The sequence below is a fragment of the Oncorhynchus mykiss genome, chromosome 16 (genome assembly GCF_057628025.1).
Source record: "Oncorhynchus mykiss isolate SJ-2025 chromosome 16, ASM5762802v1, whole genome shotgun sequence".
Classification (NCBI taxonomy): domain Eukaryota; kingdom Metazoa; phylum Chordata; class Actinopteri; order Salmoniformes; family Salmonidae; genus Oncorhynchus; species Oncorhynchus mykiss.
This window is the reverse complement of record NC_143037.1, coordinates 31,099,053-31,112,742: the sequence shown is the minus strand read 5'-3', so window position 1 is coordinate 31,112,742 and position 13,690 is coordinate 31,099,053. Positions and strand designations below refer to the sequence as shown.

At 40.7% G+C, this 13,690-nt stretch overlaps 1 protein-coding gene across 1 annotated transcript in view; it reads left to right on the top strand.

Annotated features, from left to right (window-relative positions):
• Positions 1-13,690, top strand: part of LOC110492868 (cadherin-23) — a 582,104-nt gene that overhangs the window by 251,070 nt on the left and 317,344 nt on the right. The window contains exons 10-11 of the mRNA XM_036946709.2: positions 6,795-6,907; positions 9,323-9,511. Of these exons, the coding sequence (XP_036802604.1) occupies positions 6,795-6,907; positions 9,323-9,511 (302 nt within the window). The remainder of the gene's footprint in view (positions 1-6,794; positions 6,908-9,322; positions 9,512-13,690) is intronic.

Here is a 13,690-nt window from a genome sequence, read left to right as displayed (position 1 = left end):
TGCCGAAGTGCCATCCGTTTTGTCACCAAAGTCCCATATACTACCCACCACTGCAACTTGTACGCTCTCGTTGGCTGGCCCTTGCTTCATACTCGTCGCCAAACCCACTGGCTCCAGGTCATCTACAAGTCTTTGCTAGGTAAAGCCCCACCTTATCTCAGCTCACTGGTCACCATAGCAGCACCCACCTGTAGCATGTGCTCCAGCAGGCATTGGAAAGCAGGCATATCTCACTGGTCACCCCCAAAGTTAATTCCTCCTTTGGCCGCCTTTCCTTCCAGTCCTCTGCTGCCAATGACTGGAACGAACTGCAAAAATCACTGAAGCTGGAGACTCTTATCTCCCTCACTAGCTTTAAGCACCAGATGTCAGAGCAGCTCACAGATCACTGCACCTGTACATAGCCCATCTGTAAATAGCCCATTCAGCTACCTCATCCCAATACTGTATTTAATTTATTCATCTTGCTCATTTGCACACCAGTATCTCTACTTGCACATTCATCTTCTGCACATCTATCACTCCAGTGTTTAATTGGTATATTGTAAATAATTTGCCACCATGGCCTATCTATTGCCTTACCTCCCTTATCTTACCTCATTTGCACACACTGTATATGTACTTTTTTTTACTGTATTATTGACTGTATGTTTGCCTATTCCATGTGTAACTCTGTGCTGTTGTATGTGTCGAACTGCTTTGCTTTATCTTGGCCTAGCCTACCTGGTTAAATAAACCTCTGGGATAGGCGGGACGCTTGCGTCCCACTTGGCCAAGAGCCAGGGAAAATGCAGAGCGCCAAATTAAAATAAAATACTATAAAATTCAAACTTTCATTACATCAAACATATAAGATACCAATTAAAGCTACACTTGTTGTGAATCCAGAAGACATGTCAGATTTCGAAAATAATTTTCTGCAAAAGCATAATCTGATGATAGCAAAACAGTAAACAAAGAGAGAAACCATATTTCAAACCTGCAGGCGCAACACAAAACACAGAAATAAAATATAAATCATGCCTTACCTTTCATTCTGTCAATATATATCCAAAATGTCAATTTATTTGGCGCGTTTGATCCAGAAAAGCACAGCTTCCAATTTGCGCAACGTCACTACAACATATCTCAAATGTTACCTGTAAACTTTGCCAAAACATTTCAAACTACTTTTGTAATACAACTTTAGGTATTTTTAAACGTTAATAATCAATCAAATTGAAGATGGGACTATCTGTGTTCAATACAGGAAGACAACAAACTGATGCTACTTTTCGAGTCAAGAGCCTCTCTCAAAAAGTATACTTCAAATGACACTCATTCAAGATGGCCATACTTTTTCATTACACAAAGGAATAACCTCAACCAATTTTTAAAGACTGGTGACATCCAGTGGAAGCGGTAGGAACTGCAAACAAGTCCCTTAGAAATCTAGTTTCCCAGAATTAGTCATTGAATAGACAGTGAACATAAAATACATATCTGAATGGTTTGTCCTCTGGGTTTTGCCTGCAGCATAAGTTATGTTATATTCACAGACATGATTCAAACTGTTTTAGAAGTTTCTGAGTGTTTTCTATCCAAATCTACTAATAATATGCATATCTTCTATTTTGGGGATGAGTAGCAGGAAGTTGAATTTGGGCATGCTATTTATCCAAAAGTGAAAATGCTGCCCCCTATCCCGATTAAGTTAAATAAAGGTGAAATAAATAAAATAAATAAACTTGTAAGTAAGCATTTCACGGTATGGTCTATACCTGTTGTATTCGGTGCATGTGACAAATAACATCTCATTTGATTTTATAACATTCACAGAATGTTTTTGATAACAATTAATTGTTTCTTAAAAAAGTTTAAAATGAAATATCATTGCAATGTTGTCCTAACATTTACTAAATTGTTGTGCACAATATCTGCAACAACCACCACGTAACATTCCCCCAAAGTTTTCATTAAGTTTCCAGGTAACGGAATAACACAATGTACCATTCATGTTTTCCCAGCAAACCAAAATTGGTTCTGTGCAGGTTCACAGAACATTATTTAGGTTGTGGCAAATGGTCTCATAAGACAAAAACTGTCCAGTCGTGCTGATGAGTATGCAATGTTTGTATAAAATATTTGTATGATGTTGCTAGAATGTTACCAGAACACATTTTGTCTGTTCCTTAAAGGTTCCCAGAATGTTTCATTAGGTTATGGCAACAGTCGAGTTGGAACATTGTGGGGACATCACAAAATATGTTTCCCAAAAAACAAAAAAAACTGTCCAGTTGTGTGGATGATTATACAACATTCATGATCTGAAAAACAAAAGTGATCCTAGATCAGCACTCATAGTCTTGGATACCTTGTAAATATGGGCCCAGAAGTATGTAGCATATAAAGAGGATGGGTGAAGTGATAGTGAAGAACCATGTTAACATTATTTCCCTGTCTAAGCTTCCCTGGTGGTGCAGAGGATAAAAGCCCTGGGGTGGGAACCAAACATTGCAGGTTCAAACTCCACATATGAAGTGTTAAAAGTATGGTTGCGTTTGTATGATTAGGTGATGGGGAGGTCTTGGGCTGGCATGGTTACACGTGGTCTGCGATTGTGAGGCCGGTTGGACATACTGCCAAATTAAACAATGTTGGAGGCAGCTTATGGTAGATAAATTAACATTCCTGCAGTCAGCATGCCAATCGCATGCACCCTCAAAACATCTGTGGCGTTGTGTTGTGTGAAAAAACTGCACATTTTTATTGTCCCCAGGTATACCAGTGTAATGATCATGCTGTTTAATCAGCTTCTTGATATGCCACACGTGTCAGGTTGGATGGGTTACCATGGCAAAGGAGAAATGCTATCTAACAGGGATGTGAAGAAATTTGTGCATTTTAGAGAAATACGCTTTTTGTGCATATGGAAAACAGGGATATTTTATTTTAGCTCATGAAACATGGGACCAACACTACATGTTGTGTTTATAGTTTTGTTCAGTATACAACATTTTCTAAATGTTATTGAAATGTTCTGAATAACTCCAAGATATCGTCAAGTGCATATTGCGTGAACATCAATGGGATATTATGTTAAACCAAAAACTAATGTGCTATGAACATCATAAAAACAGACATTTTGAACTTGTTGAACATTATGGGGATGTTCTGTGCAACCTTAGTGAATGTCACAATAATATTTTTGAAACATTAAAGCGCCAATAACAAAGTGTTCTCCCCACCATTAATTCTAGCAAAAAGCTGAAGGGTGGGTCTGAAAAAATTGAACAACTCAAATTCATAGACAGAGCCATGGATGCAAAGACTGACCATCCAAGATATTAACATTATAGTTTAAGTCATGTTTTTAGACGATATAGGGTTTGTTTACATTTACTTTGTTTTCAAACATTGGCATAAAACAAGCTTATATTTGGGGTTCTGATGTGGTACAACAATATGTACTAAGCTCATGAGGCTTTACATTTACACTTCCCTTTTTCCAAATTTTGTTACATCATTTTTCTAAAATGGATTACATTTTTTTTAATCCTCAATCTACACACAATACCCCATAATGACAATGTGAAAACACGTTTTTAGAATGTTTTGCTAAAGTATAAAAAAACATGAATTTACATAAGTATTCAGACTCTTTGCTTAAGTACATCCTTTTTCCATTGATCATTCTTGAGATGGACTCCAATCAAGTTGTAGCAACACCTGTGGTAAATTCATTTGATTGGACATGATTTGGAAAGGCACACACCTGTCTATTGTGGCAGACCAGGGGGTTTGGTATAGACGTTTACACACATCAGACACGGACATAGTATAATTAGCTAGATTTCAAGGGTGTTTATGAAATAATAAATCAAAAAGAAAAGGATAGGTCTCCCCCATGAGACCCTCTCCGGGATACTGTCTCTTCGGGGCTATGGGTCTTGCTGTATCCTATCGGGCACACAAACTCAACTCCCTAGTCTTAACTCGGGTAACCGTCTCTAACTACATGGAAGTCACCTCACTTCCCCCAGTCCTCCCTGTGTGCTCTTCTGGCAGCGTTATGGGCCTTGTACAGCTGGTGAGCAATCCGCCCTTAATTACTCACCAGCTCCCAATCAGCAACAATTAGTCCTGGCTGGAGAGCACGTCGAGACCTGGCAAGGTCCAGCAGATGGAGCCATCGCCTCGTGATGTATACTCCATCTGTTACCAGGCCTCGACGAGTCTCCCCGTGGTGGCTGACCTGCTGTACGCCACACTATAACAGTCCCACAGTTTATTTGATTTGATGTCAGAGCAACAACCAAGCCATGAGGTCAAAGGAATTGTTCGTATAGTTTCGAGACAGGATTGTGTTGAGACCAAGAACACAGTGGCCTCCAACAGAAGGACAACCATCTCTGCAGCACTTCACCAGTCAGGCCTTTATGTTAGAGTGGCCAGACAGAAGCCACTGCTCAGTAAAAAGGCACATAAACAGCCCGCCTCGAGTTTGCCAAAAGTCATATAAAGGACTTTGAGACCATGAGAAACAGGATTTTCTGGTCTGATGAAACCAAGATTGAACTCTTTGACCTGAATGCCAAGTGTCACATCTGGAGGAAACCTGGCACCATCCCTACAGTGAAGCATGATGGCATGGTGGCAGCATTATGCTATGTGGATGTTTTAAGCGGTATGGACTGGGAGACTAGTCAGGATAGAGGCAAAGATGAACAGAGCAAAGTAGAGAGATCCTTGATTTAAACCTACTCCAGAACACTCAGGACCTCAGACTTGTGCCTTGGTTCACCTTCCAACAGAATAACGACCCTAAGCACACAACCAAGACAACACTGGAGTGGCTTAGGGACAAGTCTCTGAATGTCCTTAAGTGGTCCAGCCAGAGCCCAGACTTAAACACGATCGAACATCTCTGGAGAGACGGTGAAAATAACTCTGCAGTAACGCTCCCCATCCAACCTGACAGAGCTTGAGAGGATCTGCAGAGAAGAATGGGAGAAACTCCCGAAATACAGGTGTGCCAAGCTTGTAGCTTCCTACCCAAGAAGACTCAAGGCTCTAATCGATGCCAAAGGTGCTTCAACAAAGTACTGAGTAAAGGGTCTGAATACTTATGTAAATGTGATATTTCAGTTATTTATTTTTAATGAATTTGCCAATATTTCTAAAAAACAGTTTTTATTTTGTCATTATAGGTTATTGTGTGTAGATTGAAGAGGGGAAAAAACAATGTAAAGGGGTCAGAATGTAAAGCGGTCATTTCCAAATGCAGAAGTTATATTCTTGAAGAATTATTGGGTATTATTAATTCTAAAAATGTAAGTAGCAACTACAGATTCTTTCCACTTTAACGGAATGTCCTGAGCAACTCCAGTCCTCAGTAAGTCCTCAGTAAGCACAGACTTTTTGGACTTATTTTTTTGGTGCAGTCCAGACCAGCCTGTATTTCCACGGACATAGTTTTTTGGTCCGGACCAAATCTAAACAAATCATAGACGTCTATAAATTACATATTTTCAACTTTCATTCAGAACCGAAAATGAACCTAACTTTTCAACGTCTGGAAGAATACGTATTTTAGACGTCATTTCAATGTCATTTTGCTTACCGGGACTATTCTTGTAGGGGCGGTAATTTCTTGTCTCACCTAGGGTGACAGAAATTCCAGGACCGGCCCTGTCTGGGAACATTGTTGAATGTTGTTGAAGCTGAATGCTTTTTAGAATCATAGAATCATCCACACAACTGGGTAGTTTTTGTATTTTGGGAATATATATTTTGTCATGTCCCCACAATGTTCTCACCAAACTGTTCCTACAAGCTAATGAAACAATCTGGGAACCTTTAAAGACAGATTAAATGTTATTTCCAGGAACATTCTTGCAACATCAGGCAAATGTTTTATACAAATATTCTATAATCATCAGCACGACAGGAGAGTTTTTGTGTCATGAAAACTTTCACATAACCAATTTTGGTTTGCTAATTAGTATATAAAGGGGGAGATTGGATAGTATGGAAGGAGGATGGGCAGAGAAGGCAGGCGGATAAGTGCAATAATTAATTTCCAGTGTGAACGAGGGAGCTAGAGAGAAAGAGAGATACAGTTTGTGGAAGATACACACACTGAAATTGTTCTAGTGGATTGAAAGCAGTCAACACACAATGCTATGAGTCCCAAGTAAGCACCATATTCCCTACATAGTGCACTACTTTTGAACATTTAGCAGATACTTTTAGCCAAAGCGACTTACAGTAGTGCATGCATACATTTCCATATGGAATCAAACCCACAGCCATAGTGTTGCAAGCGCCATGCTTTACCAACTGACCCACACAGGACCATGGAAGAAATTAAGAGGCTGATGGAGGAAGTAGAGGTGAAGAGCAGAGAGCAGACTGACAAATTAGATAAAAAGATGCAGGTGGACAGAGGTCAGAGGGGAGCCCTGGACTGGTAGAGAGATAGTGCTTTGGCATGGACCAGCCACTGTATTATATAAGACACTCTGTCACACACACATATCACACACACACACGCACACAAACACTTCATAGAGCACCTCCACCTGTCCTACTAATCCTATGGATACCTCTACCCAATAGGCATGTTTAATAATTTACCTGATGAGGATCACTGACTCTCTCTCTCCCTCTCCTCTCTCTCCCATCAATTCCCTCCTCTCTCACCCTCTACATTAATATTCTTCTCTCTCTCCTCCCTTTCCTAACTTCTCACCTCTCTCCCTCACTCTCCCCCTCTCCTTTACCTCTTTCCGCCTCTCCTCTCATTCCTCCAGGCAACACCAACAGCATATTTGCTCTGGCCTACATCAGTGGCTCTTTGACTGTGAATGGACAGCTGGACAGAGAGAACCCCCTCTACTCATCCGGATTCACTCTAACCGTCAAGGTCTGTCCATCTGTGTCTGTGTTTGTGTTTAGGCCTGGGAGTAATGAGAGACCCAAACTAAGCATATATAGCTACACTACCAACTCTACATTTTATTTAGTTGTAAACCCTCACAGTTACACACAGTACATATATTATGAATACTGTATGCTGGTACAGTATAGAATACATCATCAATACTTAATTCAATGCATTGGGAGGTGAGGTATAATCTTCCAGTTGTGCATTTCATCACCCCAACCTGAGGCATGTTATGACAGAGAACAGCTAGTCTTCCTTGGGAACAACCTGGGATGATGAAGGAATAGATGTTCTTATCAATTTCAGAGTGGGGAGCAGGTGGAGGGACTTCTGGTGAAAGGCCAGTTTTGTCAGAGTGAATGTTGATGACTAGCCTCGTACTACCACACTGATCTCGCGAGCTTACAAATATATGTTTCACAAAACATATGTATCTAAGCTCGCGAGATCAGTGTGGTAGTACGAGGCTAGTCTATGACTGCTTTCCTCCAGAACCTGTAGTCTGCTTTAGACTCACAAATAGATAGATGACCTGTACAAAAATATTCAGGATTAGACAAACTGAAATATGTTTTTGTTTGTTTCAAACATGTGTGTGTTAGAGATTACTTATTTGAACTTATTTCACAATAAAATAATCTAATATTTTCGGGGTACTCTAATACTCTATTCGCTTTACAAATCAGAATGATGCGAAATGCCACAACATCAGACAGAGAGAGTGCAGTTGTTTTCAGTGTGCTATAGGGGTAGCGTTTGGCTAACAGTAGCCTAGGCTATCAGCAACAGTAAAACAGAAGTCTAATGTTCGTCATAGAACTGATTCTGTTTCAAAAAAGGTTTTCTGGGTAGTGTTTTGCATTGATCTCTGTCAGGTCTTGTGGACCCTCTGTTGGTGCATGCTTGTAGGGTAATCACTATTTGCAGTGGGGAAAATCGAATACTGTTGTCAGGGCTGACCGGAGGGCTAAATGTGCTAGCAATGATAGTAAAATGCCTTTTCATGTGAAACGCAACCCATATCCCATGAAATAAAAAGAAAATAAAGCAATCCCTTTGTTCATCCTCAGAACTGTAGGCTATGGTGAACAATGTACTCGGGAGCAGCAGTCTAAGGCGTTACTACAGTCCCTGCTTTGAATCCATAGGCTGGTACACAATTGGCACAGCTTTGTCTGGGTTTGGCCGGGGTAGGCCGTCATTGTAAATAAGAATTTGTTCTTAACTGACTTGCCTAATTAAATAAAAGTTAAATATATATATATATATATATATATATATATTTTAAAGCAGCAGTATCTCAATGCGCCGTACATAAACACAACATTCTAAATTTGTTTTATTAATTTAAGGATTTCAAATGTCATGGTATAGGTGACTCCTGTAACATAAAGTGTCTTAATATGGTGTTGAGCCAGAACAGCTTCAATGCACTTTGGCATGGATTCTGCAAGTGTCTAGAACTCTATTGGAGGGGTGTGACACCATTCTTCCATGAGAAATTCCATAATTTGGTGTTTTGTTGATAGTTGTGGAAAACACTGTCTCAGGCACAGCTCCAGAATCTCCCATTAGTGTTCGATTGGGTTGCGATCTGGTGACTGAGATGGCAATAGTATATCATTTACATCGTTTTCATGCTCATCAAACCATTCAGTGACCACTTGTGTCCTGTGGATGGGGGCATTTTCATCTTATGGGGGCATAGCCATGGTAGGTAACACAATGGCCTGCCCAGCATTTTTATTCATGACCCTAAGCATGATGGGATGTTAATTGCTTAATTAACTCAGGAACCACACCTGTGTGGAAGCACTTGCTTTTAATATACTTTGTATCCCTCATTTACTTATGTATCCATTATTTTGGCGTGTGTGCGTGTGTGTGTGTGCGTGTGCGTGTGCGTGTGCGTGAGCGACCATAAAGGGTTCTTCAGCTTATCCCTTTAGAAGAACACTATATGGTTCCGGATATAACCTTTTCATCCAACAACGAACCCTTTAGAAGCCTTTTTCTAAGAACGTTGGTAATATGATGAGAGCAGGGAATTCCATCAAATCTTTTTGGATAATATATTCCAACCTTGATCTTTATTCGTAATTGAAATCAACCATTACAGCAAACTAGGAGAAAATTCATAGACCAAAATAAAGAAAATATTCCCCCCAAAAATCGAATATATTTATAAGATATGAATTTCCCCTTTCCCTTTCCCTACCACATACTATCTCTATCTTTCTCTCTAGGTCTCTCGTTCACACTGGAAATTAATGATTGTACTTCTACTTATCTGCCTGCCTTCTCTGCCCGTCCTCCTTCCATACTCCCCTCTTCCTTCCTTCCTTCCCTACCTCCCTCCCTCTCCCCCTTTCTCCTCCTCCATTCGTCCCTCAGGGCACAGAGTTGAATGATGACCGTACCCCGACGGATGCCTCGGTGATGACCACCTTCACCATACTGCTGATTGACAAGAACGACAACGCGCCCAAGTTCAACAGCTCTGAGTACCGAGTGCGTATCACTGAGCTGGCCCAGGTGGGTTTCGCCCTACCCCTCTTCATCCAGGCTGAGGACAAGGATGAGGTGGGTCACCATCACCAATCATACATTCCTTAAAATAAAGGGTATCACTATATTTGACAGTGTCAGTTTGACATGGAAGTGACAGTGATAAGACCTGTCAATAGACCTGACATGACCGCATTCACTCTACACAAAAGTCAAGGTGCAAGATGCTACCAAATAAGGATCTTGAGAGCAATGCTAGGGGAACCCATTTTAGGGTCTCTGAAGAAACATAGACGGGTTGGCTAACAACATCCCAAAAATGATGCGCACATCACGATGTGGACGGAAGGTGTGCTTTGTTATGATTTTGAACCGTCAGATAGCTAGCAACAATGACTAGAAGCTGCCTTGCATGGAATCGTAGGTGGCTTGTTTCAGCTCGTTGTATCTTCTTAAAATTTTCACAATTTAAACTTCTTAAAAATATTCACATTTTAATGTCACATGCACAGTGAAATGCCTTTCTTGCAAGCTCTGAACCCAACAATGCAGTAATCAATAACAATATAATACTAAAAATAACATGCTTTTGGGTCCTACTGTGTCTCTGACAATGAATGGCCGACAAACCTAAATAGAAACAGATAATTGTGCACGACTTCAGAATTACTTACTAAAACTGTTGTTTCACCAAGGTTTGTATTATTATATTTTGTTAGGCTCTTACTGTAGTACTGTAGGCCACTCCCAACCAATCACATTGTACAGCGCCTGAGTGGCCAGCTGTGTTGCTACAGATGCTGGTTCAATACCTGTGTTGTCCTCTAAAAACATAAATGAATAATTACACTGGGGCAAAAAAGTATTTAGTCAGCCAACAATTGTGCAAGTTCTCCCACTTAAAAAGATGAGAGAGGCCTGTAATTTTCATCATAGGTACACTTCAACTATGACAGACAAAATGAGAAAAAAAATCCAGAAAATCACATTGTAGGATTTTTAATGAACTTATTTGCAAAATATGGTGGAAAATAAGTATTTGGTCAATAACAAAAATGTATCTTAATACTTTGTTATATACCCTTGGTTGGCAATGACAGAGGTCAAACGTTTTCTGTAAGTCTTCACAAGGTTTTCACACACTGTTGCTGGTATTTTGGCCCATTCCTCCATGCAGATCTCCTCTAGAGCAGTGATGTTTTGGGGCTGTTGCTGGGCAACACGGACTTTCAACTCCCTCCAAAGATTTTCTATGGGGTTGAGATCTGGAGACTGGCTAGGCCACTCCAGGACCTTGAAATGCTTCTTACGAAGCCACTCCTTCGTTGCCCGGGCGGTGTGTTTGGGATCATTGTCATGCTGAAAGACCCAGCCACGTTTCATCTTCAATGCCCTTGCTGATGGAAGGAGGTTTTCACTCAAAATCTCACGATACATGGCCCCATTCATTCTTTCTTTTACACGGATCAGTCGTCCTGGTCCCTTTGCAGAAAAACAGCCCCAAAGCATGATGTTTCCACCCCCATGCTTCACAGTAGGTATGGTGTTCTTTGGATGCAACTCAGAATTCGTTGTCCTCCAAACACAACGAGTTGAGTTTTTACCAAAAAGTTATATTTTGGTTTAATCTGACCATATGGCATTCTCCCAATCTTCTTCTGGATCATCCAAATGCTCTCTAGCAAACTTCAGACGGGCCTGGACATGTACTGGCTTAAGCAGGGGGACACGTCTGGCACTGCAGGATTTGAGTCCCTGGCGGCGTAGTGTGTTACTGATGGTAGGCTTTGTTACTTTGGTCCCAGCTCTCTACAGGTCATTGACTAGGTCCCCCCGTGTGGTTCTGGGATTTTTGCTCACCGTTCTTGTGATCATTTGACCCCACGGGGTGAGATCTTGCGTGGAGCCCCAGAGGGAGATTATCAGTGGTCGTATATGTCTTCCATTTCCTAATAATTGCTGCCACAGTTGATTTCTTCAAACCAAGCTGCTTACCTATTGCAGATTCAGTCTTCCCAGCCTGGTGCAGGTCTACAATTTTATTTCTGGTGTCCTTGGCCAAGACCAAAGAGCTGTCAATGATGGAGTTTGGAGTGTGACTGTTTAAGGTTTGTGGACAGGTGTTTTTTATACTGATAACAAGTTCAAACAGGTGCCATTAATACAAGTAACGAGTGGAGGACAGATGAGCCTCTTAAAGAAGAAGTTACAGGTCTGTGAGAGCCAGAAATCTTCCTTGTTTGTAGGTGAGCAAATACTTATTTTCCACCATAATTTGCAAATAAATTCATTAAAAATCCTACAATGTGATTTTCTGGATTTTTTTTCTCATTTTGTCTGTCGTAGTTGAAGTGTACCTATGATGAAAATTACAGGCCTCTCTCATCTTTTTAAGTGGGAGAACTTGCACAATTGGTGGCTGACTAAATACTTTTTTGCCCCACTGTATATATAGCAAACTGGCTTTATTTACAAATTAGTAACAATATCTCACCACATGTTCAAGAACGGCCTTTTTCTCGCTAATTTTACGTGATTTGAAAGCGAAATCATTTCCAAAATATTTAAGGGGCATTGCACTAAATACACTGCCTTGCGAAAGTATTTGGCCCCCTTGAACTTCGCGACCTTTTGCCACATTTCAGTCTTCAAACATAAAGATATAAAACTGTATTTTTTTGTGAAGAATCAATCACAAGTGGGACACAATCATGAAGTGGAACGACATTTATTGGATATTTCAAACTTTTTTAACAAATCAAAAACTGAAAAATTGGGAGTGCAAAATTATTCAGCCCCCTTAAGTTAATACTTTGTAGTGCCACCTTTTGCTGCGATTACAGCTGTAAGTCGCTTGGGGTATGTCTCTATCAGTTTTGCACATCGAGAGACTGAAATGTTTTCCCATTCCTCCTTGCAAAACAGCTCGAGCTCAGTGAGGTTGGATGGAGAGCATTTGTGAACAGCAGTTTTCAGTTCTTTCCACAGATTCTCGATTGGATTCTCGATTGGCCATTCTAACACCTGGATATGTTTATTTTTGAACCATTCCATTGTAGATTTTGCTTTATGTTTTGGATCATTGTCTTGTTGGAAGACAAATCTCTGTCCCAGTCTCAGGTCTTTTGCAGACTTCATCAGGTTCTCTTCCAGAATGGTCCTGTATTTGGCTCCATCCATCTTCCCATCAATTTTAACCATCTTCCCTGTCCCTGCTGAAGAAAAGCAGGCCCAAACCATGATGCTGCCACCACCATGTTTGACAGTGGGGATGGTGTGTTCAGCTGTGTTGCTTTTACGCCAAACATAACGTTTTGCATTGTTGCCAAAAAGTTCAATTTTGGTTTCATCTGACCAGAGCACCTTCTTCCACATGTTTGGTGTGTCTCCCAGGTGGCTTGTGGCAAACTTTAAACAACACTTTTTATGGATATCTTTAAGAAATGGCTTTCTTCTTGCCACTCTTCCATAAAGGCCAGATTTGTGCAATATACGACTGATTGTTGTCCTATGGACAGAGTCTCCCACCTCAGCTGTAGATCTCTGCAGTTCATCCAGAGTGATCATGGGCCTCTTGGCTGCATCTCTGATCAGTCTTCTCCTTGTATGAGCTGAAAGTTTAGAGGGACGGCCAGGTCTTGGTAGATTTGCAGTGGTCTGATACTCCTTCCATTTCAATATTATCGCTTGCACAGTGCTCCTTGGGATGTTTAAAGCTTGGGAAATCTTTTTGTATCCAAATCCGGCTTTAAACTTCTTCACAACAGTATCTCGGACCTGCCTGGTGTGTTCCTTGTTCTTCATGATGCTCTCTGCGCTTTTAACGGACCTCTGAGACTATCACAGTGCAGGTGCATTTATACGGAGGCTTGATTACATACAGGTGGATTGTATTTATCATCATTAGTCATTTAGGTCAACATTGGATCATTCAGAGATCCTCACTGAACTTCTGGAGAGAGTTTGCTGCACTGAAAGTAAAGGGGCTGAATAATTTTGCACGCCCAATTTTTCAGTTTTTGATTTGTTAAAAAAGTTTGAAATATCCAATAAATGTCGTTCCACTTCATGATTGTGTCCCACTTGTTGTTGATTCTTCACAAAAAAATACAGTTTTATATATTTCTGTTTGAAGCCTGAAATGTGGCAAAAGGTCGCAAAGTTCAAGGGGGCCGAATACTTTCGCAAGGCACTGTATGTCGCTGACTTGGGAAATGTTCCCGTTGTTCTGTTCTTCGTGCCAGTCTGCCCATT